Below are 22,789 nucleotides of genomic sequence, written 5' to 3'. Positions count from 1 at the left end.
TTGTTCTCTCGCATTCTTTTCCTTCCTTCCTGTTTTTACTTTTCTCCCTTTCTCACTTTTTCCTCTCCTCTCTCCTTTTTTTCCTTTCTACTCTCCCTCTTTGTCTTTTCTCTCCCTTTTCTCTTTTTCCTTTTTCTCTCTCTTTTTCCTTTTCCTCGCTCTGTCTTTCTTTTTCCTTTTTCTCTCTCCCTCTTTTTTCCATTTCCTCACTCCCTTTTTCCTTTTCCTTTTTCTCTCTCCCTTTTTCCTTTTTGTCTCTCCCCTTTTCTCTCTCTCTCCTTCTCTCTTTTTTCCTTTTCCTTTTTTTCCTCTCCATTTTTCTCTTTGCTTCATTCTTTCCTTCTTTCTCTATTGATCTCCTGCAGCTGTCAAGCCTTTTATTTCCCGTACGCTGGAGCCCAATGTGAAACGCGCCCTTCCCGGGGGGCGGCAGGCGTTCCCCGCACGCTCTCCACTGGCCTTGCGGCGGGCCGAGCCACGCGGTGCGGCTGCGGCCGCCCCCTCCCGCTGCAGGCTGAGGCCTGGCATAACTCATCGCACTCTGCGTCAGACTCGGAAACCCTGCCCCGCCGCCCCCAAAACGCTCCCCAGGGCCTGCCTTCTGTCGAGAAGGATCACAGTTCGGTTTTCCAGGTTTTTAGCCAAACCCGCTGTGCCGGCAAACCTATTTGGGCGGACGCGCGCTGGCACTTTTCGCGGTGGTCCTCGTGTTCCTGTTCCCAAGCGCAAAGCGGGCATTGCTCAGGGCGCGGCGAGGAACGGATGCAGGCGTGGGGTGGCTGCTTTTCCTCCATCCCAGAAATACTCCTTAAGGGCAGGGACCACGCGGCTCTCCCTGCTCTCCGCATCCACCTACCCAGACGCGCGGTGCCGCGGGAGCGCTCCGAGGAACATCGGACCGCTCGGAAGCGGCTGGCTCTCGGGCAGACCAATGACTATCGACCAAACTATATGGGTCCTTCAGCTGCCTCTCCCTTTGAAACGATGCTGCAATCAAAAAAGTGCCAAAAACTCTCTATTTTTCCCCTCCGCTTGGGCTACGCTGTGCCCATTGCAACTGCTGCCACCCTGCGGCGATGTCCCTGCACCCAGCACGGCTGGAAAACGTCAGGTGCAGCGGCGTTTCTCAGCGGGATGCACCCGACAGCGGCGGACACCAAGCTGGACCGCGAAAGGATTAATTATTGTAGTTGCAGTGTCCGGCCGGGACTGCGGGAACTTTCTAACCGCATGCAATTTAAGGAAGAAAAAAACAAGCTTAAATTGGGATATTCAGATTCAGCAGTCAAAACGAATTGGGGCTGAGCGCCGTACGTTACCAGCGTATATCGATGCCCCGCGTCTCACTCATCGTTTTGAGGCGGTTTCCCCGGCGAGAGCGAGTTGTACTAATTAGCCGCACTAAATAACCTAATAGCCGGAGGAAAAAGGAGAATGCAAGTTACGTTTAGTTAAAAAAAAAAAAAAAAGTGTTAAAGACGGTTAAAGCTGTTAGGAGGCCAGAGGTCATTTCCGGTGAGTGGGAGTAAAGCAGCTCAACGATAATAAGGTGCAGCAACGCCGCCGCGCTCGGGGAAACGCAATTAGGAGCCTCGCCCGGCGCTCTGCGAACCGCCCTGGGAATTTCTGCTAAAAAGGATTATTTCCAAGCCGTCCTTCCAGCGGCTCTAATGAAGCTCGGCTGAGCAAGGCCAGGCGACCTCGCAGCCCAGCGGCAGCTTCCCTGTGCAACACGCCTGCGGCCTGCCCGTGCAACGCGCCCGCAGCCCAGCGCCCCCCTGCCCGACCGCTGCGATGCACCAGCCGCCTCCCAGCGCACCGCGCGCGCCCAGCACCGCCCGCCGCCGCCGCCCTCCTTATGGCGCCCCCTAGCGGGCGGCGCGGGAGCAGGCGGGGAGGGCGGCGGGGGGGGCGTGGCCAGCCGGCTCCTCCGTTCTCTCCTCGCCCGGAACTCTATGGTTCGTCCTTCTAGGCAGCTCGGAGGATCACAGCATGGCCGCGGTCCTCCTCAGCGGGGCGCTGCCGAGCCGCTGTTCGCCTCCCGGCTTCTCTCTCTTTTTTTTTTTCTTTTTTTCTCTCTTTTTTTTCCCCTCCCCTCTCGTTCCCCCCCCCCCCCTCCACTCCTCCTCCCCTTTCTCCGCCAGCCCAGCCGAGCCGCCCGCCTCCTGGCTGCCCGGCGGGGGACGCGGTGCCCGTGAGGAAGCGGCCTCCGCCGCCGCGCCGGCAGGCACACGGGCTCCTCTCCGCCTCCTCTTCCTCCTCCTCCTCCTCCTGCTGCTGCTGCAGCCGGGGCCGCATCCTGCTGCCGCGGGGGCAGAATTGATGTGGAGACCCAGCGCAGCACCATGCAGCCGCCGCCGAGGAAGGTGAGGCCTCCCCGGGCGGGGGGGGGGGGCCTAGGGGTGGGGTAGGGTATGGGGAGGGGGAGGTGGGGCTGGGGTAGGGTATGGGGAGGGGGAGGTGGGGTAGGGTGTGGGGGGGTAATGGAGGGCTGGGGTAGGGTATGGGGAGGGGGAGGTGGGGTAGGGTGTGGGGGGGTAATGGAGGGCTGGGGTAGGGTATGGGGAGGGGGAGGTGGGGTAGGGTGTGGGGGGGTAATGGAGGGCTGGGGTAGGGTATGGGGAGGGGGAGGTGGGGTAGGGTGTGGGGGGGTAATGGAGGGCTGGGGTAGGGTATGGGGAGGGGGAGGTAGTGGACTGGGGTAGGGTGTGGGGAAGGGGAGGTGGGGGGGCCTGGGGGTGGGGTATAGGGGGGCTGGGGTAGGGTGTGGGGGGTAATGGAGGGCTGGGGTAGGGTGTGGGGAGGGGGAGGTGGGGCTGGGGTAGGGTGTGGGGGGGTAATGGGGGACTGGGGTAGGGTATGGGGAGGGGGAGGTGGGGGGGCCTGGGGGTGGGGTATAGGGGGGCTGGGGCAGGGTGTGGGGGGGTAATGGAGGGCTGGGGTAGGGTATGGGGAGGGGGAGGTGGGGGGGCCTGGGGGTGGGGTATAGGGGGGCTGGGGCAGGGTGTGTGGGGGGGAATGGGGGACTGGGGTAGGGTATGGGGAGGGGGAGGTGGGGCTGGGGTAGGGTGTGGGGGGGTAATGGGGGACTGGGGCAGGGTGTGGGGAAGGGGAGGTGGGGGGGAGCTGGGGCAGGGTTTGGGGGGATAATAGAGGGCTGGGGCAGGGTGTGGGAGGTGGGGGGGGCTGGGGTAGGGTGTGGGGAGGGGGAGGTAATGGGCTAGGTTAGGCTGTGGGGGGGGTAATGGGGGCTGGGGCACGGTATGGGGCAGGGGGACCTGGGGGTGCAGTGTGGGGGGGCTGGGGCAGGGTGTGGGGAGGGGGAGGTAATGGGCTGGGGTAGGGTGGGGGGGTGGTGGAGGGGCTGGGGCAGGGTATGGGGGGGTAATGGGGGGCTGGGGTAGGGTGTGGGGAGGGGGGACCTGAGTGGGGCCTGGGGGTGGGGTATAGGGAGCTGGGGCAGTGCATGGGGAGGGAGGACCCGGGGGGGCCTGGGGTGGGCTATGGGGGGGCTGGGGCAGGGTGTGGGGAAGGGGAGGTATTGGGGGGGCTGGGGCAGGGTATGGGGGGGTAATGGGGGGCTGGGGCAGGGCATGGGGAGGGGGGACCCAGGGGGAGCCTGGGGGTGGGGTATGGGGGGGGGTTGGGGCAGGGCATGGGAGATAATGGGGGGGGGGGGGAGGCTGTATTTGGGAGAAGCCTGGGCAGGGTGTGGGGAGGGGGGATGCTGGAGGGGGCTGTATTTGGGGAAGCCTGGGCAGGGTGTTGGGAGTCGGGGCGGGGGGGGGGGAAGAAGAGGGAGACAGTGGCTCCATGGAGATGGGTCTGCGTTTGGATGAGGTGGAGGGTTGGGATGTGGGGCTGTGTTTGGAGAGGGTAGGATTCGGGCAACTCCTGGCCAAGGGGCAGCGAGGTCTGGGGGCAGGATGGGGCGTAAGGAGGGGGGTTGTGGGGGGCAGCAGTGGCTGGATGGGGCAGGCAGAGGTGTGGATGTGCTGGGTAAACCGGGGTGGTGGAGCCTGGAGGCAGGAGAGAAGATGAGGAGCAAGCGTTAGAGGGAACAAGTGATTAATTGGGGCTGGGGCAGCCTTAGGGACAATGGGAAAAGGGGCTTTGGGGGGGGGGGATTTCGAAGTGGGTGGGCACGGTGTTGGCAGGAGAGGGGCTGTGCAGGTGGGGGAGGCAGTGGCTGGATGGAGAAGCCTGGAGATGGAATAGGGCATGGGCTGGAGGGGAAGGTGAAGGTGGAGGAGATGGAGGGCAGGGGGCTGGTTAGGTGGAGTACGGTGGGGGTGGCAGTGGCCGCACTAAAGGAGAGCCGTGGGGTGGTAGGGTTAGAAGGGGGGTCAATGATCGCAAAGGGCTAGGCTGTACTTAGGGTTTTAGGACAGCCTGTGTTGGTTGTGGGGTGGTACTGGCTGCGTTTAGAGGACTTTGTTGTGTCTGGGTGGGTTAAAAGCAACTGCTGCTGGTTGTGCTGGAGTGGAAGGTCGCGTCTGGAGTTGCTGTAAGGATGCAGGTTGTCCCTGGGTGGATCAGGAGCGTGAGCAAAGAGGGACAGCCACGGCTGTGTAACACAGGTGTGACGGGAACAATCTGCACATGCTGGTTGCAAACGCTGCGTGAGGTGGGGAGGCTTTTTGGTGTCCTTGCGGCCCACAGGAATACGGGGTGCTTCGCCTTACGGCCGCTGGTGCGGGAGGATGTGAGGTAGATTTGGAAAAAGGTTGTTGCCGGTGCGGCTTGTCTGTGCAGGCAGGTTGTTCATGGAAGACTTGAGCTATGGTGGGGTCTCGAGCGTGAGCACTGATGTACGGAGATGTATTGATTAGTTATTTTGAGAGCTGTATGCAAGGGCTGGAATATGGGGAGAACGGGGGAGCTCGAGGTGGTAAAGCGAGCCTCGGAAAAGGTTTAGAGGTTGCTCACTAATAAGGATCGCGGGGCGGGGGGGGGAGTTTGCTGGTTTTGAGATCATTAGCGCGTTACGTTCGTCGGGGTGTTGTCCGCTGCTTGGAGGCGTGCGCCGAAATGCTTTGCGCTCAGACCGTCGTGGTTCAGTGTGGATGTTTAAGGCTTCGTGCGTGGTGTTGAGATTTATAGAGGAAGACTTGAGGAAGACCGCGCAAGGGAGCGTAAACAGAAATCCCCCTTGTCGTTCCCTGAGCTCCCCAGTAACCCCGGGCAGCCAGCTGCAGCCAAGAGCCCTCCGTGTCTCATTGCTGCCTCTCACCCCCTTGTTTTGCGGGTGGACTCTGCTTTTGTTAAAGGGTTCTTCTTGCTATTTTAGTTTGCGTTTGGCAGCTTATTTATGTTACGTGGGTGTCATTCTTTACCCACATTATTTCATTTGCGGTCATTTCCATTGCATGGGTTATCTTGCGTGGGTTTATTTATTTAAAATAGATTTTTTTTTTTTCATGTGCAGATGAAAGTAAAAACGTTGAAAGTTAATGTTAAAAATAGATTTTTTTTTTTCCTGCTTAATCAGAGTCAGGCCTGGACGTGTGACTTTCAGTATCTCGTAGGCACTAATGTGAAAAATGTCTTTAGTGCTGTGATTAAAGGGTCCTGGTTGTTGGTGGTGGTGGTGTCTTTTTTTTTTTTCTTTTTTTGACTCAGCCTTAAATTTGAGAAGGCTTTTCCTAGCCAATGTGACCTGGAAGATTTTTTTTGCCTGGCTGGTAAGAGGAGGGAGATTTGTGTCTACCTCTTCTCTGCGTTTTTCTTTTTTCTTCCCCCGTTACAGCAACTGTTAGGCATTTCGGTCCTCATGAACGCATAACATCTTTTGATATGCTGGTGATCCTTTTTTTTTTTTTTTTTTTTTTTTTTTTTAGGCTGATACTTGGACTCCTTGTGCTCACTAGAGGGCTTAAATGCCCAGACTGCTTGTTTTTAAAAAAAGAAAAAAAATAAAAGGAGGGGAGAGGATACAGGTTCCCTTGCCTAAGTCAAATCCTGGTCTTTTGCCCTTTTACAAATTAGCGGGTGGGTTCTCAAATTATTGAAATCCTCGGGATTGTGAGGGCCAAAGGAAAATTACGTAATACTCAAAAGCTAAAGCCAGCCTTATGAGGTACCTTATGTAGAAGGGCTCTGATGCACGATTAAGAAATAGCTTTGTTTAAACTGTCTTTAATTATAGTAGTTGTAGGATGACTTAATCAAGACACATTCCACAATTGTGTAAGCTATGCTGAAGTGCTAAGTGTACACACCATCAGTTTTCTCCCTGTTACCCGTTTTCCTTTTTCAAGCTTGTTCCCTCCCCCAATTATTTTCATAGCTCTTTGGAAAAACAAAATAAAACAAAACATTTTTGTTAATGTTAGGGCATAAGTTTGAGATTTGTGACGTATGAAATGAAGGCCTGCTGGGCTTACAGCATTTGTTGAAATCATAGGGTTAAGTTGCATTATTAATTCTGTGTTCTAATTTTCCACTGAAATATGCAAATTCAAAATTGATGAGAGAAATAAATTTTGTTTTCTTTTTGAAATTTGACCTAACCCCTACAGAAAATATATATGGTCTGTGTTTTTTTTTTTTTTTGTAGGTGAAAGTTACACAAGAGCTAAAAAACATTCAGGTTGAGCAGATGACAAAACTTCAGGCCAAGCATCAGGCAGAATGTGAGCTACTTGAAGATATCAGGTAAGGTTACAGAAAATGCAACCAAAAATTCCTTTAAGATCTAGCTTTGGAAGAACTTTTGAGTTACAAAACGTCAGGAACTGACGATGGAATTTCCTCTTTGGATTTCCTGCTTTTAGGCTGTTAAAGTTTTGACACAGCTGGAAATTATAACTGGAGCTAACACAATGCAAACCATTTTTTCTTCTCTTCAATGGGGGAAATGTTTAAAAAAAAAAAGTCGCAAACAACATGCAAAAAGTATTAGTCTTTTCAGCAGTATTTCTCTATATAATAATTTATTTGATTTACCAGTTTAAAGAGGCTGCTAAAATTATTGAAAATATTTTAAAACCACTGATGAACTATGTCTTGTTAGAGATGGCTTTGAATAGCACTTTTAAATGCATTTCATTTTTTCCCAGAAACTTAAAAGAAGGTTCTTACGTTTATAACCTAAACTCTTTTCAGGCTAAGATCAATGGGGAGAATCTAGATAACGTAAACTGTGTTTTTTTATTATTCATTTTAACTAATGCCATTGCTTCCCTTTAACATAAAAGTTTACTTTTAACAAAATACTCACGGAGATAGGGAGTACCTGGAATTATATGGAGGCTTAATCATTCCATTTGGAGAGGGTCGGTTTCTAGAATGGCTATTCTGTAAAGCGTTCATCAGTGAATCCACTGCTGTCCTTCCTTTTGTCACCATTTATTCCACCTGTTAATTAGTTAAATGAGATTTCTTGCTTTGTGTTTGTATATAAAATGCAAATATGGCCGCTTTGACAAATGACATGCTGTGTGTCTCGCTCTCGGTGTCCTAAATCAGTGTGTCGAGACTTCAGTGTTTTCTCACCCTGTTTTCTTCTGTGGGCATTGAAACACTTTTCTGTATGGGAATGATCACAGCATTTATTTCCTTAGATTAAAATTAGTGGCTGTGCAGTGTTTGACTAGTAAATGCTGAGTGATAAGTAACAGATTGATCTGAGGAGTTTTTTCCCCTAGGTAGATGTTCCAAAATCAGGTTTCTAGGCCAGGTACTGCTGCTCTAGTCCAGGTTTTAATAGCATTTCCTCTTTTTCAGGGGCTCATAATGACTTAAGTCTGGATTTCTGCTGAAAGATGTCATAAGCATTATTAGCCTGTGGTTAAAAAAACAAGAAAATGTGAAAATGCTGGCTTAAAATACTTTTCTGTAATGTAATTTAATCTCTAACATTAATTTAATTTCTAAATGTTAATGCTATGGATTAAGAAACTGGGTTAATGTACTTAATTCACTAACATGGTCACTAAATGTACGTGGTCTCTGATCAGCATTCTTGTTACAAGCCTTCTGTGTTTGCAGAATCACTATGTGGATTTACAGATTAAATATTCTTCAAACATGGAATGACGTGATAGAATATGACAGCTCCATCGTGGCAATGATTTGTTCAAACACCGGATTACAGAGTAGGAGACAACAAGAGAATTTTTGCTTAAGAATGCTTGCTGAAAAAAATTTTCTTGGCTTGTAAAGCAGAGGTCTTTGTGTTTAGCTGTCAAGGAGGACCTTGGCTTTGAGGGCTGTATAGTCTTGATACTGCATCAGTCGCTTTATGACACTCGTGTGAGAAGTTTGGCGTCCACCCCGTCCCAGTCCTCGTGTGTTTGTCGCTACATTGAGGCTATGCAGCACCCCGTGATTGCAGAGCGCTCCAGAAAGCAGCATTCGTTGGAACCATGCACGGGATCTCTTTTGTCTCTTGCATGAATAATTATTTTTAAAGAAAGCATTCTGCCACTATCCAGAAGTATTAAATTTTAACTGAATGCTCTTTGTTTACCAAGACGTCAGAGAGTTCTGTTCCTTTTGTAGTACTGTTTGAACTTTCCAGTAGTGCAAGAGTACAGCTTGGTACTGTTTTATGCTGCTCTAAATTCTAGATATGTAACTACTGCAGCACTAACAAGAAACTCTGAATGCATGGCTTACAAGTTAGTGAATAAGAATTCATATTTTAAAAGGTTAAATTACTACAAATAGTTACTGCATTTGTTAGCATATAAATGCAGGTATTTAAGCCATGTATGCAATATTTAAAAAAAACAAACAAGTCTAGCATCTAATGTCCTTAATTGCATTCTTTATATCCTTTCAGCCCAGTTTTGAATAAAGTTTTAAATATCCGTAATGAAGAAGTTATACAAGGAAAAGATCGGAAAGTTTTCTCATGAATTCTGTTAAAATGCATTCATTGTATAGTGTATTAGCAGATGATTTTGGCAACGTACCAGAACATAAACATACTTTCCATTTCAACAGCTTTGATGTTTTAATGCAAAACTGAACACTCTCTTAAATGTTCGTAGTTGAAAACTTCAAACTATGTCATTTGGAGACGATGCAGACTGAACTACTGTTTATTCGAGAAGGGTCTCTTCTTGGTTGGGGTTGAGGCATACAGGTGAAACTGCCTATTCTTCACCCCATCTGTAGCTACTTAATCTCCTTGAGGGCTGTACACAAACCCACCATGTTTAATTAAATTTGAAATATGTCGTCTGTGTACTCTAGGCTTTGTTGGTGTGAGCCAGAAATTCTTCAAAGTTCCTCTACGGCTAGAAGTTTTGGGATGCTTGTTCACTCTAGCCGTTCCTGGCTTCTTTCGGGCAGCAAATTCAGTTTTTCCAATGGCCAAGTGCGTTATGAATGGTTGAATTTATCAGAGGTGTTGGCAGGTTTTCATGTATTTTATTTTGGTTTTAAACGTTACCGTATTTGATTGGTGGCCGTAAATAAGTCACACATTGTAGTCTGGATTTATCCTTCAGTTGCCAGGGTGTAGATGTATTTTCCTTTTGTGCGTGTGCATGCGCCTGCAAAATTGGGAAGAACTCTGTGAGATCCACACTTGAATTTGATTTAACGTTTCCGTAATGTGTTTATGCGCTGTAGACTTTATAAACTTGTTATGCGGTTGTTGCTTTACCTTGTGTGTTATCTCAAAGCATGGCTCTCAAAAGAATTGTGTATATATTACAGGTTTTGGATAGTGTTTTCTAAAATGTCTGTTCTTATTTCCTTGCTTTTATGTTTTGCCAGAGAGAGCGAGGTTATGGTTACGTGGCTGTTTTAATCTGTTCTGAAAGTCTGAACTGCTGCTGAAGGGCCGGTCCCGCTCGCTAACTATTTCTACTGCCTGCCTATACGAATGGGCGCAAGGACCCATGTGGCTGGGTGAGCCGTTTGGATTAGGAACACCTGAAAACAAACCATCCCCTGACTCCTCCCCGCCAAAAAAGATAATTTTTAGATAAATCAGTTCCCTGATCCAGCTTGCTGCGTGATTGCACAGATGCTGCTGCTAGCGTGAGGGGCAGAAGGAACGAGTAGCTGGGGTGGAGGTGGAAAGCACGACCGCGGGGTTGCCGCCCAGACTGGGCGCGGGGTTGGAGTCGCTGGGTAACCCCAGCCTAGTGCTCCTGCAGAAGGCACAGCTGCAGCCTTGTGAACTGCATGGTTAGAAAGGCCACCTTATTTAAGTCTTAACTAATTTTCTGCTGTCTGGGTGTGTTGATCCTGTGACGCTGTTTGGCGTCAGTTGAGTGTGCAGCGTGTTGAAAGGAGATGTAAAACTTGCATGATTTCTGGCTGAGATGGAATAGCAACGTGGTCCTTTCATTTGCTGGGTCCTGAATTTAGTTTTTCATTACTTTCAGCTGAACTCAGCGTGTAAAAGGAATTGTCAAAACCATAGGCTCGTAATTTCCATGTGTTTCACAGATGTGCATGCAAATATATGTAGAGTGAAACGAACAGGAGGAGCTATTTCGTCTGTCCTTTTCGTTTCTCCCTCCTTACTTTCTCTTCTTATTTAAAACATCTTCCTCTCCTCATTGTTCAGTCTAGCTTATCTCACTGTAATGTATCCTTTAAATTCATTCACCTTTTTCTCATAAAACCACGTTCTCATTGCACTCTGTATCTTCTTTGTCGTTCACCTTTCTCCTTCTGCTGTCTTGCCTTTGTATGGTACGTTTTGTGTTTCCGTTCTCTCCTCCAAAGGTCTGTTCTCTGAAGATTGTTCTGTACTTAAAATTTTTCTTTTTTTTTTTTTTTTTTGAAACTCTTGTTTTCCCCTCCCTGATCCTTCACATCTCTTCCTTATTCCTTTATCCAGTTCTGAGCTCCTGAATTGTAATCAGTTTTTGGGTATCACCTCTGTTTCCAGGAAGCTTTGATGCTTAACATTTAGTGTATAGCTTAGGTGTGCTAAGTTTGTTAAGCCTTTGTATTTATTTACTGAGTGGGGAGTTCTTCTTATGAGTCTTCCTTATCCATCTGAGCCTTTTTCTGATATAGGATACTGTAGCTGTTGCCCTGTTGTTGGGCTGTCACTCGCTTTTGCTCCATGGAGACGTAGCAGAGAAGATATGAACGAGGAAAGAGGATTACTGGATTTTGGTTATGCGTCCGGTACAGGGACAGAGTACTTTTTGGATGTCTCTAGCTTGGTGTCTTGTTCCTGTAGCAGCAGGTTTATGTATGACTGAACAGTGCAGATCCTAAGGAAAAAGAAAAAAGTATGCTGAATATGTATCTGTAGCTATCTAGTTGCTGCTAGTTTTAACATGCCATTTTATGTATTGAATTATGCTGTAGTTAATAAGGTTGCGTGTAACCTTTTGCTGTGAATATCCTTTGTACTCTCCAGTGGAATTTGCCTGTGCTTCTGTAATCTCACTGATGTTGGTAGGTCTGTGATAAGGTTTATGGCAACGTTGGCTGGGCGTCAAACTACTAAAGTAGAAACTAGCTGCAGCTCCAGTTTTAAATACAGCAAATTTAATATAGCAGCTACGACGCAGATCATTTAACAACCTGTTAAGGAAAAGTCTTGTTATAGTATGGATAGTGCTGCAGAAGCATAAGTGACTGCAGGGGAAAAAGCTGTAAAAGAATATATTTTGTATAGCTATATATACATACATATGTGTATATATATATATAATCCCATAAGAGATTCTGCAAAGTTATGAGAGCATGTTACTTTTCCTGACCTGGGGCAAAATAGTAGTGCAAAGTTTTCCTCTCTTCCTGTTCTTTCCGGTCTCCAGCTGCAGGGAATGCGATTCCTGCTTGGATATTCTTGAACCCTGTATTAGGCTCTACTTATGTTAGCCTCTGGCTAGTGGGTATCTCTTAAGGTCTTTTTTAATTCCTCTTCAGAACTTCCTCTTTGCAGTAGCTGGGAACTTTCCATAAGGAGATCATCTTTTTTTTTTTTTTTTTCCTTTATACTGATCCTTAGGAATTTGTCCTTCACTGTCACCTTTTCCTTTTCTCTTCAAGGTTGTTCACTGCAGTCGACGGACTCGATGTTTGTAGCTTTACTGACGTAGGAGCAGAGCGTTCCTGTGTGCCTACAGGTTCTGAGCTTTGCAACCTTGCAAAGCGAAAACCAGCGAACGTATTAGACAAACTCACAGAAACTGTACGAAGTGAGTTGTATTAGTTTGGGTCTATTATATTAACTATTATATCTAGAGGCTTAATTTTTCTTTAGGAGCAAAACCTGCAGTTTTCCTGGGCACTGATGGTATTTCTTCCCTCATGGGATGGTCTTTCTCACCGCTCGTGAATATTGCGAGTTCGTTATTTCCGAACTCTCTTTTAATTAGTTGAGGATATGCAGTGCCGTTCTTTGCTATAACGCTACATCTGCAGAAGACTCAGAACTTTTCTCCAAAGTTGGTGGTGTTACTTCTGAATAATATTCCATATAAAGATGCCACAGACTATGCGGTCTGGGCACGTTACCTATAATTAGGCAGTCATTTAATGAGATGCTCACATTCTTGATGGAATTAAATCCTGCTGATGTTTTGACTGGAGCTGTTTGAGGGAAACTTGGAATGTACTTAAAAAAAAATGTTGCCTACTGGGTGTGGAAGTCCAAGTTTTCAGCAAAAAAATAAGGTTCAGTATAAACATAGCCACAGTGTAATGATTCAAGCCTATCTTGGCACAGTGAAACTCAGAAATGGACCACACTTCTTCATTTTTTATCCCTGACATATGAAAAGTAATGGATCTGCTGTTTTAGTATTTTTAAGTAGCTTTACAGTCTTTGATTAACTCCTGAAGCTTTAGTTTATGTTTTTCTTTGTAGTGGAAATAACAGTTTTAAAAAAAAAAAAAAGAAAAAGCAACAACCTATTTCTTACTTTCATTGGGAAGCAATTTTTTTTTCCTCCTTTTTGCCTTTAAGTTTTGATTTTTAAATGAACTTTTGTGTATCAAAGCAACTCCAACACGTGCTCTGGAGCTCTGACATTAAGAGCTTGTGTTTCCGAAGATGCTTTCAGGAGAATTCAGACTTGTCGCATTAGCTAGTGAGCACAATGTCTTTAGCAAGCGGTTGTCTTGGGATATAATGAAATATGATTTTGGCTACTAAGTAAAACATATGCATTCCTTGCTAAAGGTTGCGCTTTCAGTTTTCACTAAATGCCCCCTTTTTAAGAATCAAGTCTTTAGCCTGCAGAAGTTTATTTTCTGTGTGTTTTTTTTTTTTTTTAATTCCAGTATAGCCTTAAGCTAACTATCATTTTTCTCCAAAACGTTACTTGGCAGAGCTCAAGAAAAGTAGCAGTTGTAACACACTTGTGCAAAGTTGTCTTTGTTACAGATTTCCTTGCAACAGGGCAGGGTATATTTAACTTGTCTGATTGTCAGTTATGTAAAGTGGAATATACGGCAGAGGTAATTTCAAAAGAACAAAAAAGCTCTTCCTTTGGTTCACAGGCCCAAATCTTGGACTTGATTCTGTGAGGAAGCCTTGGCCTCTGTGAAGGTCTAAGTGTTTTTAGCCGCTACTCCTACTTCTGAAGCCCTGTATGTAAGGGGAATTGAAGGTGTTCAGTGTAGCCTGCCTTAATTTCCCATGGTGTTTTGTTTTGTTCGTTTCATCGTGTTTGGTGGGAAAAGGCTTATTGGCCAGGTTTGGCATCCTCTGCTAATAGTGCTTTCAGCATCTTTTGCAGACAGCGCGCTCAGCTTCCTTCGCTTAACCTACAGACTTTGTAAACAGTACCTACTGTGGCTTGGGACGTTTTAGGCTGTGGATAGAGGGCACTCCATCCTCTGAAGCAACGGTTTCTTGCACAAACACGCAGGGAAACACTTGTCTGTCTTTTGAAATTTATTGTAGACGTTCCCTGGTGAATGTGGAGGTGCGCGTCCACGGATGAAGGTGATCTTGTGTTGGTCCTGTTCGCAGTCCAGTATGTTATTCGACTTAAGGGCTGAGATTCTCTTCTGTTGCCTCCGTTGGAAGGATGTGATGAATAGCAGCAGACAGCGTTACACCGCTGTCACCCATCCATCCATTGGAGCGGTTTTGACAGTGTATGTCAAGCTGGCTCGGAACAAGCTTAAATTTTTGTCATGCTGAAAATGCCTGCTAGAGCATTCTGAGCACTGATTCTTGGCAACGCTAACCTCTGGGCCCTAGAACTGAAGTCGATAAGGAAGTAAAACCTTGTCCAAAAAATCCCTAATGCAGACAGTGTCACAGGGTTGGAATTTTTTAAAAAAGCAAATATTTAAAAAAAAAAAAAAAAACCTTGCTCAGAAGCTTATGTCTCTGCGAATGTGGTAGCTTTTACCGTATCTAAAATGCTTTTTCTGTTTTTGCTAGCAGATATAATTGGGACCAGTGTGCATTTTGTCTCTTAAAAACCAGTTGAACTTTATATTACCAAAGATTAATGCTGAAAATCATCGTAAGAAGTGTAAAAGATTTACATTGCATTGTGATAGCTCAAAGTAGTGTTTGTGCGTGTGTGTGGTTTTGTAGTTTTTTTGGTAAGTTTTCAAGTTTTAATAGCGTTTGCCAGAATGAATAGTGAAAGTTAGAGTCTTGTTGTTGAATTAATGTTTGTAAGCATTCAGATGCATTTCAGAAATAAACCCTGTGCTGCCAATTAATGCTTGAGGAGAGAGTAAAAGTAACTAAAAATCCATTGAAATCCATTTTTTCCTGTGTGATGTTGTAAACATGTAGATGCTATTGTTTAAAACGTAGATTTTTAAAGTTCTCCTTAATGTTTGGAAATATGGCTGGTAACGGTCTTTTTGAGTTATTTTAAGCACTCCTTTCTTTGTGTCTGTGAGAAAGTAGTTCGGTCCAATCTCCAGTGGCTACAACAACATTGTTCGCACACATCTCTGTCCTCCTGTGCTTTATCCAGCAAGCATCCTTTTAATGAGGGAGACAAAACGCGTTGGTGTCTGATTTTATGAGAAGAGCTCAGCCATGCAGAAGACTTTCGAAGATTTATGGTGGTAAAGCCGCTAAGCGCGGCTATTTCTAGCTTGCGTGCCACATGCGAGTCGGCGTTAGCGAAGAAAATTTTGGCACTTGTGACCAGGTTTTAACTATATACAATGCCAGGCATAAATGAGTTATTTACTGGCTCTGCTGTACTCTGCACACATATTTAAAAAACAAAAAAACACAATAACCCCCCCCCCCAGCCCCCCAAAAAAACCAAACCACAGTTTCCCTTGACTGTGAGATAGATGCTTTAAGATCATCTCAGATCAATTGTACTTTTAAAGGTATTTGACTATAGGCATAAGTGTGTTTGTATCCTTTGTTAGACGTTCCTACCAATATTTGGAAAGGTTGGAAATTTGAGAAATTACTTAAAAATTATTTTCTGACGGTATAAAAGGCAGAACTGCTTTGATTTTGATTCTGTATTTGAGAAGGGCAGAGATGAGAGCTTGCATTTTTTTCAAATAGAAATGAAAACGACCCGAACGTTTTCAAACTTTCATCTCATAGCAGCGTCTCTGTCTTTTCTTGAATTGGGAGCTCCCATCTTGAGAAAGGCAGAGCTGAAACTTCCGTTTGTGTCAGGCTGTTGTATTTCTTTGGATGTTTAATCTAAAATCCTCCTGTATGTGTCCATCCTTGGCTGAAGACTGGGGGGAGGCAGTGGAGAGAGCACAGAAGACGCGCAGTCGGAGAAGCTGTAACGGATAGCATTATAATGTCTTCATTTCCATCTGCTTTTGATACCGGTGGTGTCTACTCAGCCTGGTTTAGTGTGTCTTTGCTCATTTTCGGCTGTGTTGCCAGTAAGCGAAAGGGGGTGTAGATGGCAACAGCTTTACAAGTTGTGTTATTTTTAACGTGCTTGCTGTTTATGAAGTTTTCTCTCGCTGAATAAGATGACAAGTAAATACAGCTCTCTAGTAAAACCTAATTAGAAATAGGTCCTGGTTTTGAACTTCCTCTTTATCTTCTCGTTGTTCATGCCACTGCTGTTCTTCTAGTTGCGTGAGACTCCTGGCGCGTAGGGTGAAGCGTTCGTGTTTTCTGTACGAGAGCTGCTACGGCGTATATATGTTTATATGGTTGAGGGAAGCGAAGCTAATAGAGGGTGAAGAAACTCCATTTCTGAGAGCGCTAGTGTTGCTTTCAATTTACTATTAGTTTATTTTTCATCTAAATTACAAGAGAGAGAAAGGAAACGAACGAAGAGGGAGGAACATCACAAGTTTCTTAACACAAGTCACAATAAAAGCCGGACCTCTGAGTTTTGTTAAATTTATTTTACCAGCTCCTGTGGTACTAGTAAAAAAGGTGATAAACTTGGTCAATTCACTCTACCAGCAACACTGGGATACATAGGAGCTCTTTAAAAATAGATGAGCCTCCAAGGTATCTTTTTTCCCTGGGGTGTCGGACCAATAAGAATTTAAGTCAGCCGCGCGTTTGTTCTGTGCTGTTCTTGTTCCCTTGATGGAAGTGGGCTACGTTCTGCTGCTTTCAGGAAATGCAACGGCATACAGCAGTTGCTCTTTCTGCGTCCAGTTGAGTCTATATTAGTCTCTGCTTATGTATGGCGTCGCTTTACAGCGTGGCGTTAACGACTGTAGTTTGTCCTCCCCTGAGGCTGCGCTGGAGGCAAGCTCCCACGGTTTGACCGTGAAAGCTGTTGAGATGACTTACGTTTCCTATAGGTGTGTGAGTCTGTATCTGGAATTACGTCCCAAGAGAATACGGGGGGGGGAGATTTTGCTGGCTTTGCCCTCTAAATGGGTAAAATCCTGTGACCGTATGAGGCAGCAAGGAGTCTGAGAGGCAGGCCGTTTTACTTTAGGCTCAATGGTAACACAGCCAGTAGCTTTTATGCATATTCAGGTAGAGGGACTATACAGCATTCTTTTTTTCTTCTTTTTTTTTTTTTTTCCAACCTCTCTTCGCTTTAATGTTCCTGGAGATGACAAGGGTGTTGAGTGGGGCTATGTTTCTGGATCACTAGCAGTGTTAAAGTAGCATAACTCTATAGCAAGCCTGTAAGTGAAGTAGCTTAGTGGATGGATATGTTGTAAGAGTTGGATGTTGTACTTTGTTATTACGAGGTCTTGAAACGAATTTCATTCCGTTTGCTGACGCTATCCTTAGGTCGTTTGCAAATCTTTTGATACCGGATGGTGTTTCTTCTCTTTCTCCATGGGAAAAGAAGCCGGTAACACTCAGAGAGTTCACACAGGAAAAAATAATACCTCTACTGATTTTAATTTTTTTTTTTTTAGCTGCTTTTATTCAGATATGCGTAAGCAGGATAACAGGAAGATGTGTGAATCTGAGCAAAATGATTTTAAGCTCATGATTTGATTTCCTCTCTAGATCTTTCAGCAATCTCATCTTTTGCTGTTAAAGGAACACTCAGATCTCTTCATAGCAGGCATATTCATTTTTATTAAATTTTTTTATTAATTGTTGAGGTACTGAAATGTTTTGTTTAGCTAATATCTTTTGGGTCAGTTAGAGAGAGTTTAGCGTTTCCTTGTATGCCTCATTTTCCTCTCCGCTGTCAGAAAAGAGATGAAAGAGAAGTAATCTCTGCAGTCTCTTCCAGCAGTTGCGGTAAGACTAGTGTGTATCTGTTTCCTAGCTATTTTTTTTTTGTGTGTTTCAAATACAAGTGAAGAGCTGAAAGGTGTAATGATCTGGGAGGTGTTGAGTCTTTCAGATCACTAACTCTGTATGTGATGGACTCGAGAAGTGCGTTAGTTCTCGGGCACCTGAATTTTTCCCCTGCGCTAGCCATGCAGAAAGTGCAGCAGCGCTTAATGTGAGTCAATGACTGACGTGGAGGCTCTCAAAGCAGTAGGTGCCTGAAAGTGTCTAATCTGTCGGAACTTAGGCAGGGCTTAAATGCTGCTCACGCTGTTCATGTAGTTAAGAAAAGCCAATACTTTCGATATTTTGTTTGTATTCATCTTTTAACATATGTGAAAATGGGTTTGGGTTAGTTGCCGTGAGCTAATGAATTGTGTAGAAACCCGAGGAGGCCGTATACCCGAGCTTTTCTATGCATCTGAGACCTATGCTTTTCTTCTGGGAATGCGTATGTAACCTTTGCCATTAAATGAGTCTGTCTTAAGTAAATCTGCAGCGTTTTGATCCAAAGGTTGGTTGAAGCTGGTACTGCAGTGTGTTGTCGGGGGAGAAGTCACCTGATCATCTCTTTACTATCAGAGGAATTAAATTTTCTCTCTCTTTTATCACTTCTGTAGCAGCTAGTGGGCATCATATATTAAAGAAATAGCATGAAAATCTACACAAAGCATCTGAGCATCTTCCAGGACGTTGCTACAACCTGATGAGACGTGTTCCCTAGTTCTTAGGCTTTTTCTTTGGTGGGAGGTTGTTGTCGTCTTTTTCGTCTTTATGAGTATGTGTCAGCGCAAGTAGGGGTGAAGGTATGTTTCCTGCCCTTGAAATGAAGGGTGATGGTGGTGTTATTCCCTGTTTTGTGGGGAAACTCGGACTTGGACTGGGAGCGTTCTGTTTCCTGCTTTACCCTGCTGTGCCAGGGGAACGTGACTGTGGACAGGGGTCTTTGTTCTGGAGTTTTGGGCAGGCTTTTAAATAACCTGGGCCTAGACTGTGGAGCGCTTTGAGCTTTGATCTTCCCTGAAAAGTTCCTTTTACTTAGCAGCGGTGCTTTAATGTTCCCCGGTTGCTGGAGCTAGCTAAGGCCAAGACCTTCGTGTGGAGGTGCACTGTGATGCTGTTGTCCCGGTAGTGACAACTGGAATAACCAAGGCCACAGCTTTTTTAGCCAGAGACTGTATTGTGAAGCCAGACAGACCCAAACGCTTTTTCTACGCTGAAATGAGCAAACGAATCTCCCTACTTCTGAATTTATCAGTTGCAATTTTGGAAGTTTTTTTTGAAATTAGCAGGTTAGTTCAATATTATGCTAGAATAAGGCCAGCCCCTGTTTTGTTGACATAGCTAGCTAGTTGTCTGAAATCAGTTGTGCCTTATCTTTACCTAGCCACGCTGGCAAGCTGCCGCCCTCTATTAGCAAATGCTTTCTGTTGTTACTGTAGCCTTTCAGTCTGGAAAAATCCCCTAATTATGTGATATTTTCTCTCCTGCTGCCCCCCCGCCCCCCGACAAAAAAGTGCTGTTTTCATAAGTAATATGTTTCCAATATAGTTAAATTATGAACTGAATCTGAATGCCCAGTTAAGCACCCGAGCTGTATTTGCCCTCGGGGAAGATTATCCTGCTTCCTGTTTCGAGGTGTTCATAGGTTCATAGTAGCTGCTGCTGCTGCAGGTAGTAAGCAAGATCAAGAAAAGCCAGTGGCGAAGGAGAAGGCTTCTCTCGCTCACTTAAATATCTTGTTCAAGGGGCTGGTTGGTGCTGTTGGCTTGAGTGACGTTTTTGCTTTTTGGAAGAGGGTTGGGGTGGGATTACAGCTTCCCTTTCCCTGGAGAGGGAGTGACCTAAGCCGGCTGGGAAATGACTGGTTCCCCTCGGAAGCTGCTGCTCAGGTTAAATAGGTAGAAATAAGTCATGCTGTCATTTCAGAAAAGAAGACAAGCTGAGCTGGAAAAGAAATAGTTCAAGGACAGGCAGTGCCCTCTCTGTCCTGGTGGTAAGTGAAATTAGTAAGAAAATACTAGAATTATTTTTCTACCCGGGAGATACTCCAGCTATAGGAATTTAGGTGCTTTCACTTCTTTTCCTCTTTATTTCAACAATGACACCAAATCCAGAAAGCATGGTGCATTTACCGTAGTGTAGTAAGGACTTCTGGTTCAGCGTATCTCCTGTGGCTACCTCTGAGTCCCGTCTGGCCCAGGGATAACCATAGCTCGGTTGAATAGTGGGGAACTGAGGGACTTTTCCATTTGGACTAGGCACCCTCTGTGGTAGGGATAGTTGGTTTTCCACAGTGTGTGTAGACCGCAAGCTGTAGTAGCGATACATTATTCTGGATGAATCCTGAGAGGGAAAGATTTTGGTGAGAGGATGGTGGAGGGCAGGTGGAGGGGCGTTTCACAGTTCTCCGTGACTGATGGATCTGATTCTTGCATCCAAGCTGAAGGCAAGCTAAATATCCCTGGAAGAAAATGAGTGAACGCTGTTGTTCAAAGAAAATTCAAAGGTGAGCATGAACGTACTTTCTTGTTATGACATCTGCACACAGAAAAGTGTACCCAGCTGTGAGTAAGCGGTTAGATTGGTTCATCTGCCTTGTGGTGTGGCAACCATCCTTAAATAGCTTAAACCCACTTTCTTTGGCAGAGGTAGGAGACTTTGCACCGAAGTGGCTGAGGTGCGGGCACGTTCCTCTCCGGCTCTTGTATGTGCAATCACATCTAGCAGAGACGTGCAGCAAATGGCAGCCGTTTCTTACACGGGAACAGCTTGTTGCGAAGTTAGGAGTTGATCAGCACATAGAGCAGTGAGTATGGTTGGGGTGTAAATAGGGTGTGAACGTTGCCTTTGCACTTACACCTCCCAAGAACAATATTTTAGCAGTGAAGTAAGCTGAGGTCTACAAAGCGTATGAGAAGTGGGGATAAGTTATTTTGAGTTGCAGCTTGTGTATGTGTCTACAGACTTATTTTACAAATGGGGCAACAAACCTGAGTGAACTATTATACTTTTTGGCTTAAAATACTGGAAGAATAAAGTACGTATACTGTCAAGGTGTAGTGGAATTTGGCTTTATGAGGAAAGAAAGTTTTGGTAATTCTTATAAGTTGCATAATGTATTGAAATACAGCTTTTCATTGTTAATGCTTTAATGTCAATGCTTTCGAAAATAAAACCTTGTAAAGTGCATAATTTAAATATGAAGTGCATATACTAAAATCATAGGTAAAGAAAGGAAGAAAGTCCGTGTAATAGTAGTGGGTGGCACTGTCAACATTCCTAAAGTGTGACAGATGAATAAATAAAATTTGTAAGACTCTTGTTGCCTACCGCAAAACATTTTGTAGATCCTGGATAAAACAAGCTGTGTTAATGATGAAATATGTTTTCTCAGAGAGCTGTCAAGCAAATGGGAATCAAAGCAGCTCATTATGTTCCTGTTTTCCAAAAAAATCCAAGCAGACTCTCTGAATTATAATATGCTAGTGCTGTTGTAAATAGGAAATATCTTGAAGGTGATGAATCAGTCTTGGATAAGCTATAAAAAGTACCTTTGTATTTATCTAAATCCTCTCTCTTTATTGTTTTATTTTCCATTTGAAGCAAAAACGTGAGTTTTAGTAATCACTTAAAATACATTTAAGTTAGAAAACAATCTTCATATTTATTGTGCATGCTAATACTATAAATAGTTTTGCACTTTTGTATCAAGGAGAATGAATCAAATTTTCATTCTCAGTATCGACTTTCCGGTTGTTCTTTTTGAGTGTTTTTTTTTTTTTTAATTCTGTTAACGGGAAAACGCCATTGTTTTAGCATTGTGTTGTGTCTGCACGTTGTGTTTCTCTGATCCCATTGCTGGACTACTCGTACTTTTCTGAGGCAAATTGCTGAAAACACTCTCTATGTTTGAGGTTACAAAAATTCTCTATGTCTAGTGACAGAATTGTGTTTTTTTTTTGTTTTAGGGTGGTTTTTTTTAGCTTTGTTGCTAGTAGCAACTCATCCTAATCCCAAACTGTATCGTAATGTGATTTATGGTGTGTACGTTGCTTGTTTAGTGTTGTCTGGATTTTTTTTTTCTGTGTGCAGTTAGAGGAGCATCGTTGAGGCATGAGTTCAAGAGATGTCATGCTTTAAGAAAGGCTCGCTTATCCTGGGCTGTGTGGATTAGAACATTTTAAATGATGAGCAAAACCTTAGTCCTGAAGCACACTTAAAACTGAAACTTGGAAGAAAATTGCTTATGATAGGTTTATGAAAGAGAAGCTCCTGACTTACGGGAAGCTCGGGTGCTGCTAAAACAACTCCCTTGTCAACTGCAATCTGCTTGTGGGTTTGCACTGCCGCATCGAGTATTTTAAGTATATGTTAGGATATATATTTTTTTAATTGGATAACTTTTACTGAGTATATGTAAAAGTGCAGCGTTAAAAAGCTTATGTTACAAATATGTATGTTATGAATGTTATGGAGAACACCTAAACGTGTCCCCACTGGTTTTTGCCAGTTCTGAGTAACCTGTCAATGTCCTGGTAAAGATCACAACTTCACAGCACGTTATACAAGGAATTCTTAGACTTTTAAGTACATCAGTTTAGCTATTGTCCTCAGCAAGCAGTTTACTCTTAAAATTTTAAATGCCCTTTTTAGGGAGGAGTATTTTTTAAAGAGCAGGAAATCGTTCGTGTGTGAAAACCTCCCAAGCCGAGAAATTCAAAGTTAGGCTGTCTGGATTTTGTGCTTCAAAGCAAGATCTAGTTTAGCTGCTCTCTCTATGTGTGCATGCAAGGCAGATTAGTTTTGTTCTTTTAAACTCACTCGATTCAAAGGAGTAAAAAAGATAAAGTGCGGAGGTTGCCAAAAATACGCTAGCTGATCATTTTGAAACCGGTGGGCCAATGCAGTGACTGAAAGGTAATAACAGAACTTGGAGTCTTGAATTTTGTCACGAGGTTTGGGGGGCAGTCCCCAATCACCGTGAGCCCAGCGTTAACTGGAGAGTTTCCGTCTACAGAAGATAATGGGAATTATTTGATTTTTTTCTCTACGGACTGGAGCCTTATTTCCCAGTAAAATGAGGGAAATTACGTCTTCTAAATCTGCTGCCACTCGTTTCTCTTACAGCGTGTTAAGCCTTCTCTGGTTTAGTTACTTCTGAGTGTTAGAATAAGC

The 22,789-nt window shown here is 44.8% G+C and overlaps 1 protein-coding gene across 7 annotated transcripts in view; it reads left to right on the top strand.

Moving 5' to 3' along the window:
• The first annotated feature begins 1,987 nt into the window (after window positions 1-1,987).
• FCHSD2 (FCH and double SH3 domains 2) overlaps window positions 1,988-22,789 on the top strand; it is a 168,782-nt gene continuing 147,980 nt past the window's right edge. For 2 of the 7 annotated variants that reach the window (XM_068930777.1, XM_068930773.1), the window contains exons 1-2: window positions 2,006-2,366; window positions 6,560-6,657. In XM_068930777.1, coding sequence (XP_068786878.1) covers window positions 2,346-2,366; window positions 6,560-6,657 — 119 coding nt within the window. In that variant the 5' untranslated portion in view covers window positions 2,006-2,345. Of the gene's footprint in view, window positions 2,367-4,373; window positions 4,628-6,559; window positions 6,658-9,732; window positions 9,868-22,789 lie in introns of those variants that run through there. The other 5 variants (XM_068930775.1, XM_068930774.1, XM_068930776.1 and 2 more) reach the window with 5 other exon arrangements.

Source organism: Struthio camelus, chromosome 1 (assembly GCF_040807025.1).
Source record: "Struthio camelus isolate bStrCam1 chromosome 1, bStrCam1.hap1, whole genome shotgun sequence".
Lineage (NCBI taxonomy): Eukaryota > Metazoa > Chordata > Aves > Struthioniformes > Struthionidae > Struthio > Struthio camelus.
This window is presented reverse-complemented; position numbering and strand designations above follow the sequence as displayed.